The sequence below is a fragment of the Antedon bifida genome, chromosome 8, assembly GCF_963402885.1.
Source record: "Antedon bifida chromosome 8, ecAntBifi1.1, whole genome shotgun sequence".
NCBI classification, from domain to species: domain Eukaryota; kingdom Metazoa; phylum Echinodermata; class Crinoidea; order Comatulida; family Antedonidae; genus Antedon; species Antedon bifida.
In genome coordinates this window covers 5,065,689-5,088,696 of record NC_136233.1, presented here as the reverse complement: position 1 = coordinate 5,088,696, position 23,008 = coordinate 5,065,689, and the positions used below count along the sequence as shown (strand labels likewise).

At 36.5% G+C, this 23,008-nt stretch overlaps 2 protein-coding genes across 2 annotated transcripts in view; one reads left to right on the top strand and one right to left on the bottom strand.

The window, feature by feature from the left end:
* LOC144850866 (transmembrane protein 70, mitochondrial-like) overlaps nucleotides 1-23,008 on the bottom strand; it is a 164,376-nt gene that overhangs the window by 77,649 nt on the left and 63,719 nt on the right. The gene's annotated exons all lie outside the window — the stretch shown is intronic.
* LOC144850800 (rotatin-like) overlaps nucleotides 1-23,008 on the top strand; it is an 88,133-nt gene that overhangs the window by 64,439 nt on the left and 686 nt on the right. Inside the window, exons 25-42 of the mRNA XM_078708244.1 lie at nucleotides 8,568-8,705; nucleotides 9,103-9,178; nucleotides 13,596-13,826; nucleotides 14,163-14,321; nucleotides 14,486-14,596; nucleotides 14,771-14,936; nucleotides 16,858-16,892; nucleotides 17,237-17,312; nucleotides 17,614-17,809; nucleotides 18,248-18,471; nucleotides 18,600-18,737; nucleotides 19,104-19,277; nucleotides 19,439-19,606; nucleotides 19,870-19,964; nucleotides 20,595-20,672; nucleotides 21,151-21,277; nucleotides 21,758-22,102; nucleotides 22,856-22,978. Coding sequence (XP_078564370.1) covers nucleotides 8,568-8,705; nucleotides 9,103-9,178; nucleotides 13,596-13,826; nucleotides 14,163-14,321; nucleotides 14,486-14,596; nucleotides 14,771-14,936; nucleotides 16,858-16,892; nucleotides 17,237-17,312; nucleotides 17,614-17,809; nucleotides 18,248-18,471; nucleotides 18,600-18,737; nucleotides 19,104-19,277; nucleotides 19,439-19,606; nucleotides 19,870-19,964; nucleotides 20,595-20,672; nucleotides 21,151-21,277; nucleotides 21,758-22,102; nucleotides 22,856-22,978 — 2,660 coding nt within the window. The remainder of the gene's footprint in view (nucleotides 1-8,567; nucleotides 8,706-9,102; nucleotides 9,179-13,595; nucleotides 13,827-14,162; nucleotides 14,322-14,485; nucleotides 14,597-14,770; nucleotides 14,937-16,857; nucleotides 16,893-17,236; nucleotides 17,313-17,613; nucleotides 17,810-18,247; nucleotides 18,472-18,599; nucleotides 18,738-19,103; nucleotides 19,278-19,438; nucleotides 19,607-19,869; nucleotides 19,965-20,594; nucleotides 20,673-21,150; nucleotides 21,278-21,757; nucleotides 22,103-22,855; nucleotides 22,979-23,008) is intronic.

Genomic DNA, 23,008 nt, shown 5'->3' with positions numbered 1-23,008 from the left:
GAAAAAGCATACACAAATGCAAACCAATTTGATTTATCAATCACATCAATTACAACACCTACTCCTTGTGAACAAGGATGTGCCACCTTTAAGAAGAATGAATTTGCTTGGTTGTCAGTGGTAATTTGCATAAATATTCAAATAAAATAAAATAAAAGCATACGGCATAAATTAAATTCTTATGTCAAGCTTATCAAATCCCTCTCTAAACTGTTTCTGATATTCAGAAAGTGCAAAGGTGCTCGATAAACTAGGCTTTTAATTTCCGACTCCGCCAGAAAGCAAGGCAATGGTCCATTCTGTAGCATAGATAAACCTATTTACAAAAAGTCACAGTTTAAAAAGAATAATATTTTATATTTCATTGTGTGCACCTCCGTTGGCCCTATAGCAAAGCAATCCCAGAAAATCGAATTACATTTTAACTTATGCGTGACAATGAATCAAATAAATGCAATAAAATAAGTGGAAAAAACATTTTGAACTAGAAAAACGTACCGCATAGAAGGCCTGCACCATAGTAGTACCTATTCCTTAGTCTTTCGCTATCTGGTACAAGAACATACCGGCCATCTAGATCTTCCTTAAACATTCTGCTCTCTTCCTTAATGATGTTCTGGAGCATCATACACAGAAACTTCTTTCTTGGCCCTCCGGCATCCACAGCCTCTTCTCTGTAGAAAGTAATGTAATATAGTGTGTGTTGTGAGGTACTGACTTGTAATGAGGACTCTTACTCGCTTGACTGTAGTAACACATATATTGTTTATTCAGTATAATACTTCAACTTGTTGATACAATAATACTTCAGTACAATATACAACTATAAGTATAAGGATAAGGAACAGAGGATTAGGTGATGCTGTCGGTGAGGTGTGAGTGTAGATCTTCTTCTGAGGAAGTGGCTGTGAGGTGTGTCTGGGCTCTTCTCGAACTTGAGGGTATATTGGCTTCGGTTCATTAGCATATGTCATTACGTCATTTGTGAGGCTAACGATTGGTCCTAAGATTGTGAGATTATAGTTCTAGTTGAACCACTGTCAAATAAAGTTAAAACATTTCTACCGTCTGGTAAATTTCCTTTAACGTAATTTCTGTTGTTAAGTAACAAATCAATCTTATCTGAATTCCCTAAATATTTTGCCTGAAAATTGTCGTGTTTAGTATGGGGGCATCTAGTCCCCTTTTTAAAAATCCTGCTGGTGGCTAGGGTAATAATTGTTTGAATGTTGGTACGGGTATGGTGGGGGATAATTTCCGTAAGAACGGTTTCTTTGTTGGCAGTTTCTTTCTGTATGTGGCCTGGCTTCCCACAAAAGTAACACGTTAAGGGAGGTTGTCTATATCTTTGGGTAGGTGGGGTCTGAAATCGAGGTTTGTATGGACTTGGGCTTCGGATTCGTCTTGGGGAATAATTTCGACTAGGGGAACGTGAGCGTCGAATTGTATCGTCAGTAAGGGATCGTTTTGCTGTGGCTAGGTCTACTTTAAGTGAATTTATTTCATGTTGTAATGATTCGAGATCGAGACTATTATTTGTTTCCTTGTTGATGTTAAATGAAACTTCCCGTGGGGAATCATCCACGGAAAGATCAAAGTAATTTTGTGCGCTATTTACGATATTGTCAAGTGTGGCATCGATTGGGGTGGACATGGCTGCAGCTGCTCTACATTTTGGTGGGAGGGTCGAAATAAATTTATTTTTTATCTGCTGGTCAGCGTAGCCTATTCTGTCTGCGGCTTGTTTGATTCTGGTTAAGTGTTTTTCGGCATTGTCGCCAGTGTTCTAAGTATTCGTATTCTCTTATGTGGGCATAGATTGATTTGTTTTTGCTAAACCTGTTAATGAATTGGGTTTTCAAGGATTCCAGGGAATCGAACTGTTTCCCTTCGATCCAGAGTCTAGCTTGGCCCTGAAGAAAAAAAAAAAAATTTGAAAATACTTATGACATTAAGTAATTGGGCATTATTTTCAGGGTTTTCTAGGGTGTGGGCCTCAAGGTAGTCGGTAAATGATAAATAGTGTGCACTACATTGGTCGTGATCGGTGATGAAACCATCGTATCTTTTGAGAAGGAAATCTGTTTGTCTTAGATGGGGCACGAGATGAGGTTGGACGGGCTCATTTACAATTACTTCGTTATCAACGTCAACCATACTTTATAATATCAAATATCAAAAACAATTTAGTGTTTATATATGTAAACTCTCACTTCTCAATCAAGGTTACAATTCAAAATCAAAATGGCTTTGACTTACCCCAATGCTTCGGATCCAATTAAAAACGAATTAAAGGAAATGCAAAAAGTGTTCAACAATGTTCAAAATGGTCTAATTTCAAAATTAAAAAAAAGTAAATGTTAAAAAAAACGTTCGAAAAAACACCGGCTTGAAGTTGAAAGTGTCCAAACGAAACGTTCTTGTCCGCTTGCTTCTGTTTTCCATCTGATTCTTCTTGTGTCTTCCTTGATTATCTTCTTTGTCTTCATCCAACGGTTATACGAAATTTAAAAATTCTGCTTGTCTCGATCCAGTTAAAGTGCTTACTTGAAAAAGAAATTCTACTTGTCTCGATTCCAGTTAAATGCTTACTTGAAAAAAAAATTCTGCTTGTCTCGATCCAGTTAAATGCTTACTTGAAAAAAAAAATTCTTCTTGTCTCGATCCAGTTAAATGCTTACTTGAAAAAAAAAATTCTTCTTGTCTCGATCCAGTTAAATGCTTACTTGAAACAAAAATTCTTCTTGTCTCATTAAAATATAAATTTCAGCTTGTCTTCGTGTAATTTTTCGGTTTTCTCCTATCAAACAATTATCTGGCTGGTTGTCTTCGTCTCTTGTTTAAGAATTTGTTTCTTGCTTTTATTTTCTGTTTCTTGTTGTCTTGTTAATTCTGGTTTCCTCGCTCTGTTCCTTATAAAATTCGGGTCTTCCACCATGTAATATAGTGTGTGTTGTGAGGTACTGACTTGTAATGAGGACTCTTACTCGCTTGACTGTAGTAACACATATATTGTTTATTCAGTATAATACTTCAACTTGATGATACAATAATACTTCAGTATGATATACAACTATAAGTATAAGGATAAGGAACAGAGGATTAGGTTATGCTGTCGGTGAGGTGCGAGTGTAGATCTGCTTCGCATCGTCCGTCTCCTGACAGCATGAGACTCTTGCCTTTGCACTCTCTGTGTATTTCATCCCGCATTTTTATCCAATAATTGTCAATCACAGGACACAAGTAAGAATTTTGTATTTGATTAAATGTTGATTTGCTTATCATTGCCATGTTTAATGAGCAACAAAATTTCTGAATGTCAATATAAGTATTGCCGCTAAATAAAATGGAAGCGGCAGATAGTAAATTCTCTACCGGCATGTTGCCAATTATTGGCTGCGACTGCCAGGTCCATTCATGACCATTTAGGCATTGTAGTTTTGCAACCACAGCAGTACCCTGAACCCACTTGTTAATAGAGTTCACACAAGCTTGACATATTGAGCAAATTGTTTTATTTAGTAAAGTGTTGAGACTCTCTTCAAACACAACATACTTCTTGTCCTTACACAATCATGTTTTCGCATGTCCGTAATGTCCTCAAGCATGCTCGAATCACTGTCTTCTGAGCTGCTTTTGCTGTCAGGTTCATAGTAGTTATCTTTTATTTCGACGGGTTTCATCTTGAGGGGTTTCATTTTCAATGGTTATGTTCTGAGAGGTAACATTCTGAGTGATTTCATTCTGAGGCGTTTCGTCGAAATGTGTTTCATCTAATTCGCTCTCTGAACTTGTGATTTCTCTCTGAAATTACATATTTAAATAAAGAATAATTATCGGTTCATAAATATCTTAAACGATTTATTGTAATGGAAATTTGATGAAAATTTCATTTAAATTGTTTATAATATAGTTATCGTGCAATGCATCTTCCTCATTTTAATGTCTGCATTGCAATGCTTCCACTGATGTTATTGTGTAGTATCTCGCTGTAAAATTGTTCACTTTTGATAACGATATTATCAAATTTAAAACATACCCTGCAGAATTCCAAATGCTCCTTCATTTTACTCATTTTTCAATCTTACACCACATTCTATGCAGTTGGTTTCCGCTTCTTTAGTCTCATCTGCAGCGCTTTTAATATCACGTTGTAACGGCCTCAGATATAATTTTCCACCACCAAGGGAATCGACTGAACATGGCCCATAACGAACCACCTTTAACATTTTCCGGTCTTTCGGGTTATATTGCATGATTTCTGGGCTTATAAATTGCTTCAAGACATATTTAACCGCATCTTCATACCACAATACAATTAGTTAGGCAAACACAGTACTTACTCAAACAATTTAGCCTCGAATTCTTCTGGGTCATCTTCTGACTGAAAAAACTATTTTTTCTCCCTATCCATATATGGTTTTGCAGCCGTCTTCTTTTTGCCATGCTTGCCACTTGTTCCACATTATTCTTCATTCCGCATGTAAGCAAATTTGACGACGTTCTCCTGAATTAAAAAGGTATACAAAATAACAAATAATATTGTAAATATCCCCTTATTCTCTTTCATTTGCATTAGCGTGTAAAACTAAATGCTTTTGTGTTTTAATTAAATGTATGTAGGGTTATATCTGAGAGCGGGAGAGTTGGCAGGCCAATATAAACAATTATTTATGTATTGCTGTATACTGTATTTTAGAATGACGATCTATGTGCGAACCACACTAACTCGTAACCTTTTGCACCTTGTACAGATGTTAGCATTCCCACGAGAGATTGTACTGAAAGGGCAAAGGCTTTGAGCTCTTTACTGCAGGTGATTGCATTATTTGACCAATCTCGCTTTGCACCAGTTGCCTTGGTTGGCCGTACTTTTCTTGAAGCGCTGACATGGCCTTGGTGTACGGTTTTGGCTTTATGAATATATGCCTCAGCTAACCTCTTGGTATTACCCTCCAGTCGTCCAAGTAAAACTTGGTATTTGTAGGTATCGGTGAGGCTCGGATATACTTCAATCAGACTGTCGGGACTATCTACTTATTCCTTTCCAAGACAAGCATTAATGAGACATGTTTTAATCACACCTTCCCCGACCAATCACTTTAATCATTCCAAGATTCACTTCAATAATCAGATATATTTGTAAGTATCGGTGAGGCTCGGATATACTTCAATCAGACTTTCGAGACTATCTACTTATTCCTTTCCAAGACAAGCATTAATGAGACAGGTTTTAATCACACCTTCCCGACCAATCACTTTAATCATTCCAAGATTCACTTCAATAATCGGATATATTTGTAAGTATCGGTGAGGCTCGGATATACTTCAATCAGTCTTTCGAGACTATCTACTTATTCCTTTCCAAGACAAGCATTGATTAGACAGGTTTTAATCACACCTTCCCGACCAATCACTTTAATCATTCCAAGATTCACTTCAATAATCGGATATATTTGTAAGTATCGGTGAGGCTCGGATATACTTCAATCAGTCTTTCGAGACTATCTACATATTCCTTTCCAAGACAAGCATTGATTAGACAGGTTTTAATCACACCTTCCCGACCAATCACTTTAAGCATTCCAAGATTCACTTCAATAATCGGATATACTTCAATCAGACTGTCGAGACTATCTACTTATTCCTTTCCAAGACAAGCATTGATTAGACAGGTTTTAATCACACCTTCCCGACCAATCACAAGCATTCCAAGATTCACTTCAATAATCGGATATACTTCAATCAGACTGTCGAGACTATCTACTTATTCCTTTCCAAGACAAGCATTGATTAGACAGGTTTTAATCACACCTTCCCGACCAATCACAAGCATTCCAAGATTCACTTCAATAATCGGATATACTTCAATCAGACTGTCGAGACTATCTACTTATTCCTTTCCAAGACAAGCATTGATTAGACAGGTTTTAATCACACCTTCCCGACCAATCACAAGCATTCCAAGATTCACTTCAATAATCGGATATACTTCAATCAGACTGTCGAGACTATCTACTTATTCCTTTCCAAGACAAGCATTGATTAGACAGGTTTTAATCACACCTTCCCGACCAATCACAAGCATTCCAAGATTCACTTCAATAATCGGATATACTTCAATCAGACTGTCGAGACTATCTACTTATTCCTTTCCAAGACAAGCATTGATTAGACAGGTTTTAATCACACCTTCCCGACCAATCACAAGCATTCCAAGATTCACTTCAATAATCGGATATACTTCAATCAGACTGTCGAGACTATCTACTTATTCCTTTCCAAGACAAGCATTGATTAGACAGGTTTTAATCACACCTTCCCGACCAATCACTTTAAGCATTCCAAGATTCACTTCAATAATCGGATATACTTCAATCAGACTGTCGAGACTATCTACTTATTCCTTTCCAAGACAAGCATTGATTAGACAGGTTTTAATCACACCTTCCCGACCAATCACAAGCATTCCAGGATATACTTCAATCAGACTGTCGAGACTATCTACTTATTCCTTTCCAAGACAAGCATTAATGAGACAGGTTTTAATCACACCTTCCCGACCAATCACAAGCATTCCAAGATTCACTTCAATAATCGGATATACTTCAATCAGACTGTCGAGACTATCTACTTATTCCTTTCCAAGACAAGCATTGATTAGACAGGTTTTAATCACACCTTCCCGACCAATCACAAGCATTCCAAGATTCACTTCAATAATCGGATATACTTCAATCAGACTGTCGAGACTATCTACTTATTCCTTTCCAAGACAAGCGTTGATTAGACAGGTTTTAATCACACCTTCCCGACCAATCACAAGCATTCCAAGATTCACTTCAATAATCGGATATACTTCAATCAGACTGTCGAGACTATCTACTTATTCCTTTCCAAGACAAGCATTGATTAGACAGGTTTTAATCACACCTTCCCGACCAATCACAAGCATTCCAAGATTCACTTCAATAATCGGATATACTTCAATCAGACTGTCGAGTGCAATTTTAAGGAGGGCAAATTTCTTTTCCCTTAATACACTGCTAAATAAGGGTAGTGTAGGTTTTGGTGTTCCATATAAAACTGGTGGAGGAGGTTTCATTGAACTACTAGGTTGAAGACTGGGTGCTTGGTTATTTAGTTCAGTTGACTCTAGGTGATGGCCCGGGTGATGCCATGACTTCATCTGTCAGGTTTTTCTCCATACTCAACATTAACGATTTCAATGTCGCCATCACCTTCACGTATGACAATTTTTTGCTTTTTAATATTAATTGCATCTTCTTTAATCACATTGTCATTCATAAAGTATGTTTAGTATATCATTAACTACTGTTGGTTGATATTCATTGAATTCATACATATCCTTGGTGTACGGTTTGGCTTCATGAATATATGCCTCAGCTAACCTCCAGTTGTCCAAGTAAAACTTGGTATTTGTAAGTATCGGTGAGGCTCGGATATACTTCAGTCAGACTGTCGAGACTATCTACTTATTCCTTTCCAAGACAAGCATTGATTAGACAGGTTTTAATCATACCTTCCCGACCAATCACTTTAATCATTCCAAGATTCACTTCAATAATCGGATATATTTGTAAGTATCGGTGAGGCTCGAATATACTTCAATCAGACTGTCGAGACTATCTACTTATATTCCTTTCCAAGACAAGCATTAATGAGACAGGTTTTACCCACACCTTCACTTTAAGCATTCCAAGATTCACTTCAATAATCGGATATATATTCTTTTTCCCGTACACTGCTAAATAAGGGTAGTGTAGGTTTTGGTGTTTCATTTAAAACTGGTGGAGGAGGTTTCATTGAACTACTAGGTTGAAGACTGGGTGCTTTGTTATTTAGTTAGCAATAATTTATTTGGGTAATTTGCAAGAGGGTAAACCTTTCCTGGACCTCAGCTAACCCTGTCTCCTGGTCCTCATATTCCTTTTCGTCTTCGATGTCATCTACAACTTGTTTGTGTAGAGCCACTAGGTTAACAAAGGCAGTTTCAACTATGCCAAATTGATCTTGTACTTGTTGGTGTGGTTGATTGCTTTGTATTAGGGTCTCTAGAGTTCCAGAAAGTGTAAGCCTTCCTTTTGCACTTCGCTGTTGAATTTTTAGTTTTTTTAGTTACTCTGACATTTTGAGTACTGCAAGTTCACAGGATGACGTTGAATAAATCCAACTCGAGGGACCATCTATACAAATTAAGCGTAGGCCTCATCAAGTCCCTACTCGTATCCAAATCAATAACATTATAAGAAAGGCATAAACAATGAAATTAGAAGGTTTAACCTTACCTAAAGGACGCATCGTTTGTGGTAACTAGGGTGATTTACTCTGTGTAAAACAACAGAGGGTGCTCTTCCAAATTACATTCATAGCGTTCACAATACCGTACACAAAAACATGTAATATATAGATACAAATTCAATTGAGCAACTTTATCTTACTTTAAAACTATTTTTAATTAATGCTTGAGGAAATAAATATTTTGAAAAAAATGATTTTAATAAAATTACATGTAAACTTTCTTTATACTTTATGTATTCTTTTAGGCGCCATAAATCTTGTTACATAGGAGGTGATATTGTCAACGGTTTACTTGCAAGTTTAACCCTAGCCGATGCTCGTCATTTCTATGACTTACCTTCACTTGAGAGAACACTCAGTTGTATTGTACACATTACCGCAAGGTAAATTTTGATGCTGTTTATGATGCTCAACACCAGTTTTTTTCCCTTAAAACAAAGTACTGTATGTATTTACATGTATGTATTATTTTCTAGAGAGCAGCAAGACAAATAGAAGCAATGAAAAGGACCTTTAACATAAAATTGCCATTAAGCATGATGGTATATTCCTCAAAACACATATGTTCACAATGCATACATACATTTTGTAAAGAAAATGAATGCACAGCCGTTGAAGCATGTCCAGCACTAGCTTATTTGAACAGATGCATAAGTTAAAATAAAGAATGCAATGTAATAATGGCGCAACCTAAATTATTTCTCAATGGGACAATGCATGATATGTACGTTATAATTGCAATTGTTTCATTCAAATAATAATAATTTGAGTATTTTTCAGGCCTGATTGGAGTAAAGACTGTTCTGAGACGGATGCTTTAACCCTTTGTCAGCAGTTACTAAATGTATTGTTGGAGGTTAGTGACAATTACAGAAATGGGAGTGTCTTGGTAGCTCCGCGAGTAAGATTCTTGCCTACTGATCCAAGTGGCTTGGTTCCAATCCTGTCAAATGCCAGGATTGCTAATAATATATATTATATATAATGTATATAATAATTATATAGTAAGTCTTTGTACATGTTTCACCGATGTGTACAGGTTGCCATCTTTGAAATATAAAGGATGATTGCCAAATATGTGAACTCTCATATGATACTCGATAATTTTCTCTTCTTGACCAAAACAATCTTAAATAGTCCCGAAGAACGAATGGAACATCTTCTCCACGTCTGCCATGATTGTAGATTTTTTAGATTTGTAGACGTTTTGCTCTACATGTGACCTGTATATGCCCTCGTTTTCCACACAATCTGCAGTCTGCCTTTAAAAATTCATCTTCATCTATAGCATTGCTGCTGGCTAGCATTACGTGTGTACCTAGCCTCTGACTGCGTCTTTGTCGGTTTGACATAGTGTGTGCTGGTTTGTGTATGTTTTAACTCCTCAGTGTCCTTGTTCGCCGTCTCCATAGCAACAGTGATTTCCACTGCTTTTTGTAGTTTTCTAGTAGTTGTGTTAATTCATTATATTGTTTCGTTTTTGGCAATGCCGGTGAGCATAGATCCTTTAATAGTGCGTAAGCAGCGTCGCTACTTTTCGGTTGTCGTTATTTTATTGTTGCATGACTCGAAGTAGGTAGCGTTTGTAGAAATCAGTGACTTTACAACACTCATTAAATAAAGGTTTTGCATTCTCTGTTTTGCACTTTACTTTTGTATAATACATATGAATTGTACATAGCAATTTGGAACATATAAAATACATATTTCTTTTGTCCACTTTATTGATTTACACGTAAATGGATAATACTGTGTGTATTGATCAAGTTTATCAACACCACTCATGAATTCATTATACAACGCTACACATGTTGGTTTCATTTTCAATACTCTGCCACCAACTACTCCGCGTTGTCGAACAGTTACTTCAGTCATTGTGTTTTGACCTATAGTCATATAGTAACCATTTTGACAACCATGGCCTGCAATGACGCCACCAACAGGCAAATTGGCAGGCGAAGCATTGTAAATAGGAGGTGGTTCACCTCTGTTATTACGTAGTGTGCCACATACATGAGTACCTATATCAAGTAAACGTTTACTAAGTCTTACAGAATTATAGAATGACGCCACCAATAACTTGTGGTCCTTATTTGCAAGGTTGCCTAACAGCCCTTCAATGGTATTAACTTCCAACCTATCACCAACACCACAGTATGTCTTCAAAGACCAGCAATAATAACGATTTTATCCCACATTTAACTGGTTTCTGAGGGTTGTATACTTTGAAATTATTAATATACATAGCCAGGGACTATAATAATAATTATTTTTATTTACTTAATAGAATATTATTACTTAGGCCTAGGCCTAGCTGTAGTATATAGTTGGCTAACCTACCTGAATCGTGTCGTTTCCTGAGCTGTGACATTGACAAATGATTGCTTGACAATCCCACTTCCTTAGGGGCCAAAGAATCTCCAATTGCCTGTGGAGTTGGGTTTATATTGGGCCTATGCCCAATGATATTGTTAATTTCCTCGTAATAGAGGAACTCGTGTTCAGTTCCAGCTCCAGACTTAATTAAGTTATCTTGAACTGCTTTGTAGGCGCACCTCAAACCTTTTATTTTCGTTTGGATATGAGTGCCTTCTTTTCTAGGATGGCCAAATTTAGCTTCTCGGCTATTTCGTTCACTCCAATCTTGTTGATATTGCTTGTCCTCCAGTTTCTTACCTCTATTTTGTCCCTAAATTACAATCTGAAAAATAGTTTTTTACAGTATGAAATCTTGTGAAACATAGACCTTTATGTAGTGGGACATTGCAAGAACTGCACACATATCTTAGTCTCTTTTCTGATTCCCCTTTTTATACAGACTTGGCATTTTCTTGATTGGTATTGATTCCATCTAACCTAGTAAATGGATCATGCGCAGGGGCTCAATGTGTTGGCACAACATTCTCATCGTTGGCATAAGCCATCTCTTCATCATCTGTTGTAGAAATCATTATTTACTGAATAAAGGTTTTGCATTCTCTGTTTTGCACTTTACTTTTGTATAATACATATGAATTGTACATAGCAATTTGGAACATATAAAATACATATTTCTTTTGTCCACTTTATTGATTTACACGTAAATGGATAATACTGTGTGTATTGATCAAGTTTATCAACACCACTCATGAATTCATTATACAACGCTACACATGTTGGTTTTATTTTCAATACTCTGCCACCAACTACCCCGCGTTGTCGAACAGTTACTTCAGTCATTGTATTTTGACCTTGCTGCCCTGACATGACAAAAGGAAGCAAGTGGCACTTGGATGGTTTTGAGTTATTGGGGAAATAGTGTTAGCAATAGCCATAGAATGTGTCTTTAATATGTTGACATATGGGTTTCATAGTTCACATATCGTACTTTTAAGGTATAAATAATATCCATAACACGTTTTCCGAGTTCATCACCAAAGAGCAATTTTGTCACTGGGACCTGTGGTTTACGCATTGTTTCACGTCTAAGCATATTTAGCTCAAAATTAGTGTGTGCCATTAGCGCCAACACCTCTTCCTGAACCGGTGTTGTTTGGCCCTGCTGGATCGCCAGCAGTGCAGTTATACCACTGATAAGAGGTCTCTGAATCCTCTGTAATTGGAGGTCTTTTTGACCTCGAGCTAGCTGTTTGATTTTCCCATATAATTTTCCCATATAATCGGGTTCACTGTAGGAACCAATAAGTTTGGGATATTTCCCGGAGTGGTGTATTTCTCCATGGTTTTTGTCATGATCTCTTCACCCAATTTTTCTGAAATCAGTACCTTCGCACTGTGTGCCAGCTTGACGTTTGGCCCAGTGGGCATGTTGGCCTTGAATATGTTTTCAAACCCAATAGATTCGCTTTCTAAAGATTTATCATTATCCATGATTGTTTCCCCCCACCTCTAGGCATACGCTCCCTGTGGGAGACTAGGCCTGACTCCCTGTGGAAAGCTCAGCCGCAGAACCGGTTAATTCTACCACATCATTTGGGTCTTGAATTACGTTCCCAGTGGGACACTCAATACTACTAGGTCTAGGCCTATAAGCATATGGGTTCTGCCCATAGTAATACTCGGGAGTCATCATACATACATACAAACAAGTCATCCAGGGGTGTGTTCAGACATGCATGTTACAGTATCAGAGTTTTCAATAACATGACAATGTGCTCACATTGCGGTTTACGTAATAAAATTCACATAAAAACACCTTAAACCTTTTATTTTCGTTTGGATACCTTCTTTTTTAGGATGGCCAAATTTAGCTTCTTGGCTATTTCATTGTACACTCCAATCTTGTTGATACTGCTTGTCCTCCAGTTTCTTACCTCTATTTTGTCACTAAATTCAGGGCTTCCCCACAGGGCTATTAAGTCGCGAATTACTGATTCTTTCCACTGAACTCGTTTTGTCATATTTTCTAATTTAAACTTAACAAAACAGTACACGCTTCTCAGTTCTTTAGATTTATCGGCGAAGACTAAGATACCGCACGTTTTTTTGTGTGTAGAGATTGTTCTTCAATGTGTTGTCCACAACCCAGTTTGCAATAGTCTACCGAGCAGCAGGTCGGAAGGGTGAAACTGTTGAAATGAACAGATGAGACCCTGAGACACGTACGGACTCATGTTTGAAATAGAATTTCAGTGCCCGCACTGAGCACCAAAGTCTGTCTTCCTCAATCCTCGAAAGTGCAACATTGGTGGGAATAAACACAGTCGGCGGCGAGAAGTTCAATGTCTGAGATTTTGCAAGGAAATCTTACCTGAACACTAGCCGAGCGCCACCCCGTTCAAAGCTGATGTGCCCTGGCTCCAGAGAGAGAGTGTGCAGTTCACCCGAGCTCAGCAAGTCCTTCCGCTTCGGAATACGTAAAGGTCATCCCATGGTATGAACAGGGCATCCACCGCCCACCCATGTGCATCCCGATATCGACTGCAGACTGTCGGGAGCTGCGTGTTGCTTGACGTCGCAAAAAGGTCTACATTGGGCCGCGCAAAGTGGTTGAAGTGTCATTTCTGGGGACCTAGCAGCTCTATTTTTCAAAATGTTCTTACCTCAGTCCCAACCATGGTGAGGCGAAGGTCCGACTCACATATTTTGTCTAATTCAAAGTATAAGTGCAATTTTCGTAGACCTAGCAGTTTTACAATAACAAACCTTTTTTCCCTTACTCAAATTATAATATAGATGACTCATTTTAAAGAACTGAGGAACTGCTCTTGAGAAATTAATTGTGGTGTGTGTCTTGATAATTGCTTCTTGTGCTCGCAACTTTTTTTACATAGGTAATCTCAGCATTTCACGTAGGAAGGGGTGGTACAGCTATGTCGTACATGGGTAAAGGGGTAACAAAGAGCGCTACCTTGTGCCTGCGACATCTTGTTGCAGAGGTAGCTCACCACACACACATGAAGGATTGGGCTAAAGAGTGGTTGTTTCCCAAGCCTACAAGTACAGAGACAGAAGAAGCTGGTTTTGCCTGGGTTGTATCATTGTGGTCTTACAGAGATCCTGAGGTAAATTTATTGTTGTCTCCATTTTAAACTAATAAATACATTTTCTTCATGTTTTTAAACTTTTAATGCTTAATTGTTCTGGAACATGTTTGGAATACTGTTGAGTAAACTCTTATTGTAAACATTTAGATGAGATGATAATTCTATGTGTATAAGGCCTATAATGCATTGCACTTTACTACAAAATATTAAAAAATTCTGCATATTTTGGCTTACTGATGCTGACTCTGGCTTGTCTTGCTGATGGATGCGGGCACACACTGAGTGTACATGATTAATAATACCTAAAGATCATCATAAAATAACATGTTGTATAATGTTGAATACTATCTGTAGGTACGAGCTGCTGGTCTTGGCATTGCATCTGGTCTAGCTTCATCGCTTTCAGGTTGTTTAACCATTGCAAATGGTTGCCATCAGCTACCAGGGGGATTATGGGCCATGGTATTTGACAAACTTCTTGACCATTCAGAATGTAGCTTAGTAAGGCAACAGGTAATTATAATGGTTTTCTTTTACAAATTATTTTGGCTGTTTCTCTGATGGAATAGATTTTTTCCTGATCTATTTTAGTGTTAACCTACAGACCCCATTTCCCTACACGCATTATTTATAATCTTTTGAGCATGTTTTTCATTAATCTATGCATTGTTATATAGGCCGCCAATCTGTTGTGTAATCTTCTGTCACATGACCTACCTGATAGAATTGATGAGGTGGTAAATGCCGCTGTGTGGCAGGGGCCATGTGTTCAAGATGAAGATACACAGGTAAGTTTAATGTCCTAATGTAATGAAAGTATTTGTAATTATGTCAGTGGATACAGTACATATATTAATGTTATAAATGTTCTATAAAATGTTAAAACATAACAAATGCATTATATAGTATTAAAATGTTCAATATCCATCTTTATATGATTGTAATGTTGTTTATAATGTTAGGCTTTACTGCTAGGAAAGCCAGCACTTCTAGCACTATTGCAGCATTACAACTTCTATGGTGAAGTATCCAGTACACTTGAGAACTACTATGGGTCAGGCAGTATACAACCAGTTACCCTGCTAGATGATAGTACACTACCTACACAGTCAAATCTCACTACAAGTGGTAAGTTACTGTATATTTCACATATTGAAGTAATTTCAGCATCTTTAACAGTAGTCTTTGCGAATTTGATGTGTTGCCTTGTCATCACTTCATTTCATGCTTCGCAACCTGTAAATGATGCTTCAGGTAGCTTGCAGATGCCAGACCTACACTACAGTCTAGTTACTCATAGAAGTGTAGAGTGCGTTAAGTTAAACAATATTAATTAGACAGCCTACATATGTACCCATAACAAGCATTTATTTATTATTTTTATTATTTAGTCTACCATTCTATACTTTTCTCTCAGAGTGCCCCGTTATGAGTGGCTGTGTGTGGCATAGTACACTGGGGTTGTATCACCCACTAATGTAACAATCAACCAACTGTAACATTGACCAATAACATAACAAAAATCAACCATGTTACATTAGTGGTACGTTAGTGGGTGATACAGGAGTAACCTCCCTACTCATCTCTGTGACCTCTGTTACGGGCGTAGACTTTAAAGAAGACTAAACACGGATGTATTGTAATACTGTAACTTGAACGTTTATTAGATTTGGTAATCCAGAGATTTTGAATCCCTCAATTCGATGATCAAATGGTCAAATCATTTTCTACGCGTTGATTAATAATTAGAATTTTAGACTATTACATTTTTTACACGTTCACTTTAGGATTGATAATGTTGAAGCCCCAGACCCCTCAACATCTAATTGAATATGGAGCGCCATCAAAGTATGGAAGGCTTTTGACCGCAACATTCCAGTTAAATATAAAGAAAGTCTTTCAAATGACTAATCAACTATAGCAGATTCCAATGGTACAATCTTCGTTATTGGTCTCACAAATAAAGATGACTGCGTCTTGACCTTTACCGATCTGACAAGTCTTAGATCGAATCCTTTGGTTTTAATGACTTGAACTCACTGGTTGTAAGCTTGTATCGGATAACTGCAGGTACCCCCATGGAATGTACGCAAATTCCACCGCTGGATGGTCTCGTAGAGTAGGAAGGTCTTTGTCTCGTAGGTTTTTTCTCTGCATTCGTACATTTGTAGAAACATCATTGGAAATAATATTTGAGATTTCTTGTATTTGTTGTTTTTGAGGCATTTAGCTGCATTTCTTAAAATGTGATTTTTGTCCCCGTACCGAAGTAACTTGCAGTGAATAGGTCGTGGACGTTTGTTGCTCACGCTCGAGTTGATTGACAATTGGCGACCCGTACGGTGAGCCCTCTCTACCTCAATCTTGTCCGCTGCATCCAGTTTCATATGTTTAACGAGAAAGTTAGCAACAGTCCTCGCATTTCATATCCTTTTTAGACCCCTCGGGTATGTTGTAAATAACAATATTATTTCGTTTACTACGATTTTCCAGATCTTCAATTGACGATTCAAGGTGTTTAATCTTGATTATGTCAGCTTTATCACGTAGGCTACTAGATAAAGTATTGATTTCCTTACCCTTTTCCATGTAGATAAACGCCTTTTTCAGATCATTTAGTTCTCGTCTTTGCGAATTGATGATTCTAACTTCATGAGGCGATTCCCAAATGTATCCAAGGTAGTAATAATTCGATCGATCTTAACATGTAGAGCTTGAATATCTACTACATCATCGCTAGGCGTAACATCCTGCGTACCTGGATTGGCCGAACGAGCTGGCGACCAAGCCTTTGCAGCTGTAGCTGCTGCGGTACGTTTAGGAGGCATTGTGATGAATAAGTGTAAACCGGGAGCTCTGGACAAACACATCTTACTCGCTCAAGTACATTATTCAATAATGATAATGTTGAAGCCCCAGAGCCCTCAACGTCTAATTGAATATGGAGCGCCATCAAAGTATGGAAGGCTTTTGACCGCAACAATCTTAGGAAGTACTAGGTTATTTAAAGTGCATGGTAATCTGATTTTTTTTTGGATTTTTTTTTCAGGTACAGTTGTCAGTTCACTTACGAGTTCACATAATGTAAGGATATTTTTTTGTGTAATATTGGAAATAATAAAATAGGAATGTACTGTATTTATCTTTCAAATAGAAAAAAGACAAAAGTTAATGAAATTGAATTTTTTTAAATGTGTTTATTCTCATTATAATCTCAAGCCCTTAATTCTGTTCTAATGCAGTAAACAGAAAACATTTTTAAACTTCTTCATGTGTTCATTCTAGAAGATAAGCAATCATATAACCATTCAATTTACTATACGTAGTATCAAAACTTATATAATTATTTGTGTCTCATATTCCTAATACTGTACTTCAGTATGTACTTGCACTAACAAAATACATAAATAGTTTAATCATTGTTACAGGCAATATCTGCATCAGGAAATCACGACAACAATGCTATGAGTGGACTTGAAAGACCTGCTATACCTGGTCAACAAGGTAAATTATTGTTGTTCTAAACATTGGCAAGCCTAGCTGCATCGAGTGCTGCAATACTACCACAAGCATGAAGATCAGTCAATATTTTACCGAATATTCCATTCAATGAATACATTCATTATTTGTTAAATTTGTTAATCATCTTTTTCCTCGCGATGGGTGAACCTCATGATAGAGGTTCATCGTGCATAGTCTAGTCTAAATCTTTCCAGTGTTTAGAATTATAGGATTTATTCATTTATTTTGCTGTTGCTTTTAATTTAATTGTTTTTCTTTTTTCATTTTGGTAATCAACTTCCAGGATCTTCTAGCAGTTCTACTGTCACCAGCTCCTACAATAGTTCAATAAGCATGATAAGTAAAGGTACTGAAGTTAGTGTGGTAACACCTGAACTAGTAACTGGACTATGCCGTGTCTTGCACAATCTGGTGTCTGTTGTGCCCTCAGATACATGTACATCCTTGACCAATAACTCCACTACAGAGATTATGCTAAGGTAAATAATAGGAATGACAATTTTCATGATCAGTTTACTGGAAACCGAAGGCTTATTTTTCTGGATAAGTTGGTTTCATTCATTGTCACTGTAAGAAATCAGCTTACCCCGGTAAATATCAAAGTCTGAATAGGCTTTAAGACATTGCAGATTAGGACTTCTACACACAGTGCAGTGAATAGTGTATTTTATGTACACTGTACCAATGGTTTTACATCAAATCCAAATGAGAAGATAATGAGAAATAGTGCAACAAATATTACCACATACTGAGTTTCTTATAAAACCAAAGATGGCAGATGTAACTTGTTTATGTGGATGTAATTTCACACACAGGTGGCCTGAGGAGAACCATAATCTATTTCCCATGGCCTAATACAATCATAATTTCAAGATGTTGGCTTGTATTTGCTTCTAATTTTTCATTTAAATATGTAGGTTAATTGATGTGAAGTTACTTGATGGGTACCTAAAAGATCTCACGGCTTCCAACATCTCCTCTACAAGAATTTTACAACATCATTTAGTTATGGTGGCTCAAATACTTGATCTAATCTTATGCCAGATTATCCAGGATCATGATAATATTAAGAGATTAGTAGGATTTAATCTGCTTCCAAAATGCTGTGGTCTTCTTGCTCTAAATGTTGCCGCTATACTTGGTGAGTCAAGTCAAACAATTAACAATTTAATTACGTCTGAATATGGTACAGTATTATTCTAATTTAAAACTACTAATACAGTATTTTTATTACTTTTTAAAAATATGTTTCTGTGTTTTCTTTTGTAGACTCCACACTGCATGATCTACTTATGAGAGTATGGCAGTGTGTGTTTGCCATTTTCTCCACCATGATCAGGCTAAATGCTGCTTACAGTACAGAACAACTGCAAAATGTCCTTAGTAAATGTTGGCCCAGAACTACAGGTTAAAACAAAGATCTGTTTTTTTCCTCCACCGCAATAACATAGTAATAAAAAAACAACTCACAGTTATTTTAGATCTAGATTCAGGTTGGAATAATCATAATGCAGTTGAACATCCCTGTATGGACAATTGTCATAAGTTGATGACTCTCATAACGGACACTCATTCAAAAGCCAGTGAATTTTGTACCTCTCATAAGCGGACACCATCTGTAATCTAGAACAGATTCTTTTTACCATACAATTTGGATTTTCCTGTATAATAATATACCTCCTGTAGCAGTTTTTATAATACAATTTCTATACAATATTTACATTGCTTTAGAAATGAAATGTGTAGAAAAATTGTTTTATATTTATTTTATAGACTGTATTGTACATGTTTTGAAGGTACCAACATATTCAACAACAAGGATAGCTTCTCTGCATTTTCTGGCTCATCTTTTTTCATACGAAGGACAAGATAACAGTGTAGAGACTAATGCAGATTTAACAAAAGCTATTATTGATTTGCTTGATGAATCTGTACAATATAATGGAGGTACTATACAATTTAATTATAATTAATTAATTGTTGTCTGTTGTCAAATATTTATGAGTTCACAAAGACTGGATATCTTTGTATATAGTCTGTTTCTTTCATATACCTTTCCAAAGATTATTGCTTTTCAATTGATGTTTAATGTTTATATATTATTATAGACTCCATAGCAAGTGGAAGTACTTTATGTGAGGTGATATTGCAGGGCTATGATGGTACCCTTCCTAAGTCTCTAGGTTCTTCGCAACAAGAAGAGAACATGGCCATCTACCAGGCATTGAAGACACTGCTAGCTGTATGCAACACCGCTAAGGATACAGCTATGAAAGGTAATCTGATATTACATTGACAATTATCATAAATGAAAAATGTTCATATTAGGCCCTCTGGTATCCTATCTATCACTGTCACATTCATGGTGAAAATCTTTTACTTATTGTATCATACACTGATCAACAGATCAACAAAGCATTCAAAGGACGAGACAATAAGAGTAGGGCATGTTTTGTCTTTTTTAAGCTGTAGGATACTGGGTAAATTGCTTCAATTAGTCTGATTTTTTTTCCTGCTTTAATATTTATTTTTTCTTCAGCTGGCCTTCTTGATAGTTTAGTAAGCAACATGAAGTTTATACAAGAAAAGCTGAAAATTGAAGCATTAAAAATGGCAAAACACTCAAAAAAGAAGGTACATATCAACTTTTAAAACTTTTCTTTGTTTTTACATTTAATTAAAGTTACATCTGTCTATCATACGTGTTATTGTGTCCATCGTTTCCAATTACAATATGTATGTGTTCTACTAATAAAGAGTAAGTGTACTTTATTAGTAGAACACATACAGTATGTGGGGTGTGAAATAAAACATTTTCATTTCATTTTTCATTCAATTCATGAAATTATTGGTTCCGTTGCACAAATAAAAAACACTCATTATTTGTTATAAAAATACCTACTTTTAACGAGAGGCTAGGCCAAGGCCTAAACCATTTAAAGAGCCAGAGTAAAACAATACAGTAGATAGTTCACACTACAGTTTGATTTGTGAACGCTATCCGTCAACAGCCTACAGTAGCTGTGTGTCTTGTGTGATTGCTTATTTTGTAACAATATACAAAATTCAACGAGAATATAACAATGGGAATATACCACAATTGAACGAAAAATTGTTCATATCATGTGACCCACAATCTTCCAATCAAATGATAAGAATCTACTCAGGTGTGTTATAAACAGTATTAGGTTATTATTTAATGTATTCAAACTGCATGGCCATTGACATTATAGTTGTGATATATTTATGTTTTTATTTATACAGGATGATCCATTGATTTCTGAGCTCATTTCAGCTTTTAACCTGCTTCAGAATTTCATGTTTGCAAGCACAGAAATCAAGGTAAGAATTAGAAGAAGTACAGCCTTTGTGAGTGATGACATAGACAAAACAAATAACATAACCTGGAATGTGGAATAACATTGCTTTGATGGAAAACATGGTCTGAAACATGATGCATACATGCAGATAATGAATGTTTGCAATGAGTGCAATGGTACAAATAATTTCATGAGATGAAAATAGAAATTTCATTTTTCACCCAAATTAAATTATTTGTACTATTGCATGAATATAAAACACACCTATTTTCAACAAGATGCCTTGGCCTAAGCATTCAAGAAGGCAGCAACAAAAACTCAGGTGTGTTTTAAAAACTATTTAGTGAAATAGTTTTGAAGGAGTTGTCAACATGTACAGCATTGTTGGTATCATCAGAGGCTGCTACAAATGTTAAAAAAGTGGTTAGTGGTATACCAGTTCTTTCTCTTTATTTAAGCAATGATAATGAAGTACAGTATTTATGTTTTTAACACTTTAGATGGCAGGCTATCTTGTTGGACTAAGTGGACTAATCCAAAGCTTGTGGTCATGGTGTCTATTGGAGCAGCCATTGTTGTTAAGTGTGCTTAACTTTATGTCTACATACACAGCCAAGTGCCCCACAGGTAAACATTTAATCAATCAATATTATAATATTAATCAGTAGTTTTTGTAATGGAGAGCAGCTATTAGGCAGGGGGACTGTACCTAAAGAGCCAATAATATCGGCATAGGTTCGAGGCTGACTCACTCCTTCCTAGTTCTGGTGGTGGAAAAAGTCTTCTCGGATAAAGATTAGAAAACCATTGTACATAGTTTAAAAGTGTGTGCACTTTAAAGAACCCAGTTTATCATTCAAGATGAGTAGGGGGTTACCCTAGTGAACTGGTTCACAGAATATCCCCTGATAGGACAGTGATTAATTTACAATTGTTAATCCTTGGCCATGTGCCTAAATACTGATAATAAATAAATACTAGATTGTACATTTAAGAGACATAATTATAATGATGCTAACTGGGTACAAAATATAAATATTTTAATGGAGACCTCTACTTTCTTATCGATGTTATGTATCTCTAAACATTTAACATATTTGCATGTAGTGTGTATCTCTATGGCTTCAACCCCTGCTGGACATAGTGGAAACTCCCTCCTTCACAGTCTCATCAAGCTTGCAGACCGAGAACGGGTCAAGACCATTTCAAACAAAGGGGAGGATACAGAAGTACAGCAGCAACTTTTCAATGTTCTTGGTAATTTGATGTGGTCTGCTGAATGTAGAAGTATATTATGGAAGAGTAACTTCTTGCAGGGTTTTATAGAGGTAACACCGGCAAAGAGAGGCAAGGATATGCAGAGTAAAGTGCTCAACTCGCAGCGCTGGTTGCATCTACTCACTAATCTTAGTTTCTCAACTGAAGGGCAGATTATGATTATGAGGATTACAGGTAAGAGAACATACTGAAAATGTTCGTTAATGTGTGAGCTGGGCCTAAAAATTGTCCTATCTTATGCATTGAAATTTTCTAAATTTAGGGGAACCGGGCCAGCTGGATCCATCAATAGATTTGTACCGTTGTCCAGATAGGGTATTGCATTCACACCAAAGAACTAGTAAAGCCAGAAATGTTTTTGTTTTTTTTTGTGTCAGCATAGGTTGCAACACCAATCATCCTAAAACGCAAATGTTCAAATGTGTACTGGAGTCAACACATTTGTTTTGGGTGTCATATGTTTCACCATCATGGAATGTCATTGGTCTACCTGCACTTAATTTGTGATGCTTTTCAGATGTTCTCCTTTTAAGTACATGTTGCAATTCAATGACCTGCTATTTATATTTTTTTTAAACTATTTAATAACCAATATCGATGTCAAAGATGCAAACACAAAAAAAATAAAAAGACATCAACTCGCCAGTTTGGCGAAGTAAACTAAATTCAACTTCCCTCCCTCCTCTCCATGTTTTCAGTTAACGACCTTTTTCAGAGCATCCCAATGTTCATTTGTATGTTCTCCTTTTACGTGCATGTTGCAACAATTACTTACCATTCATATTTAAAAAACTATTTAATAACCAATATCAAAGTTGTTCCCTTTTTTCTTTGTTTGTATTATCAGGCTCACATGTCAAAATGTAGTTTAACAGATGGGGATATTTAAGGCTGTTTAATAATAGTTATGCTATTACTTTCTTATAGGTTCTTTGGAGCTGCTACTTGAATATGCCATGTTACCAACCACTAGTTTAAGCCAACCTGCACTTATGATTATCCGCAACTTGTGTTTCAACACCACCAATAAACCAAAGCTTCTAGCTTCTGGTAAGCATACACTTTTTATGAGGACTTAAA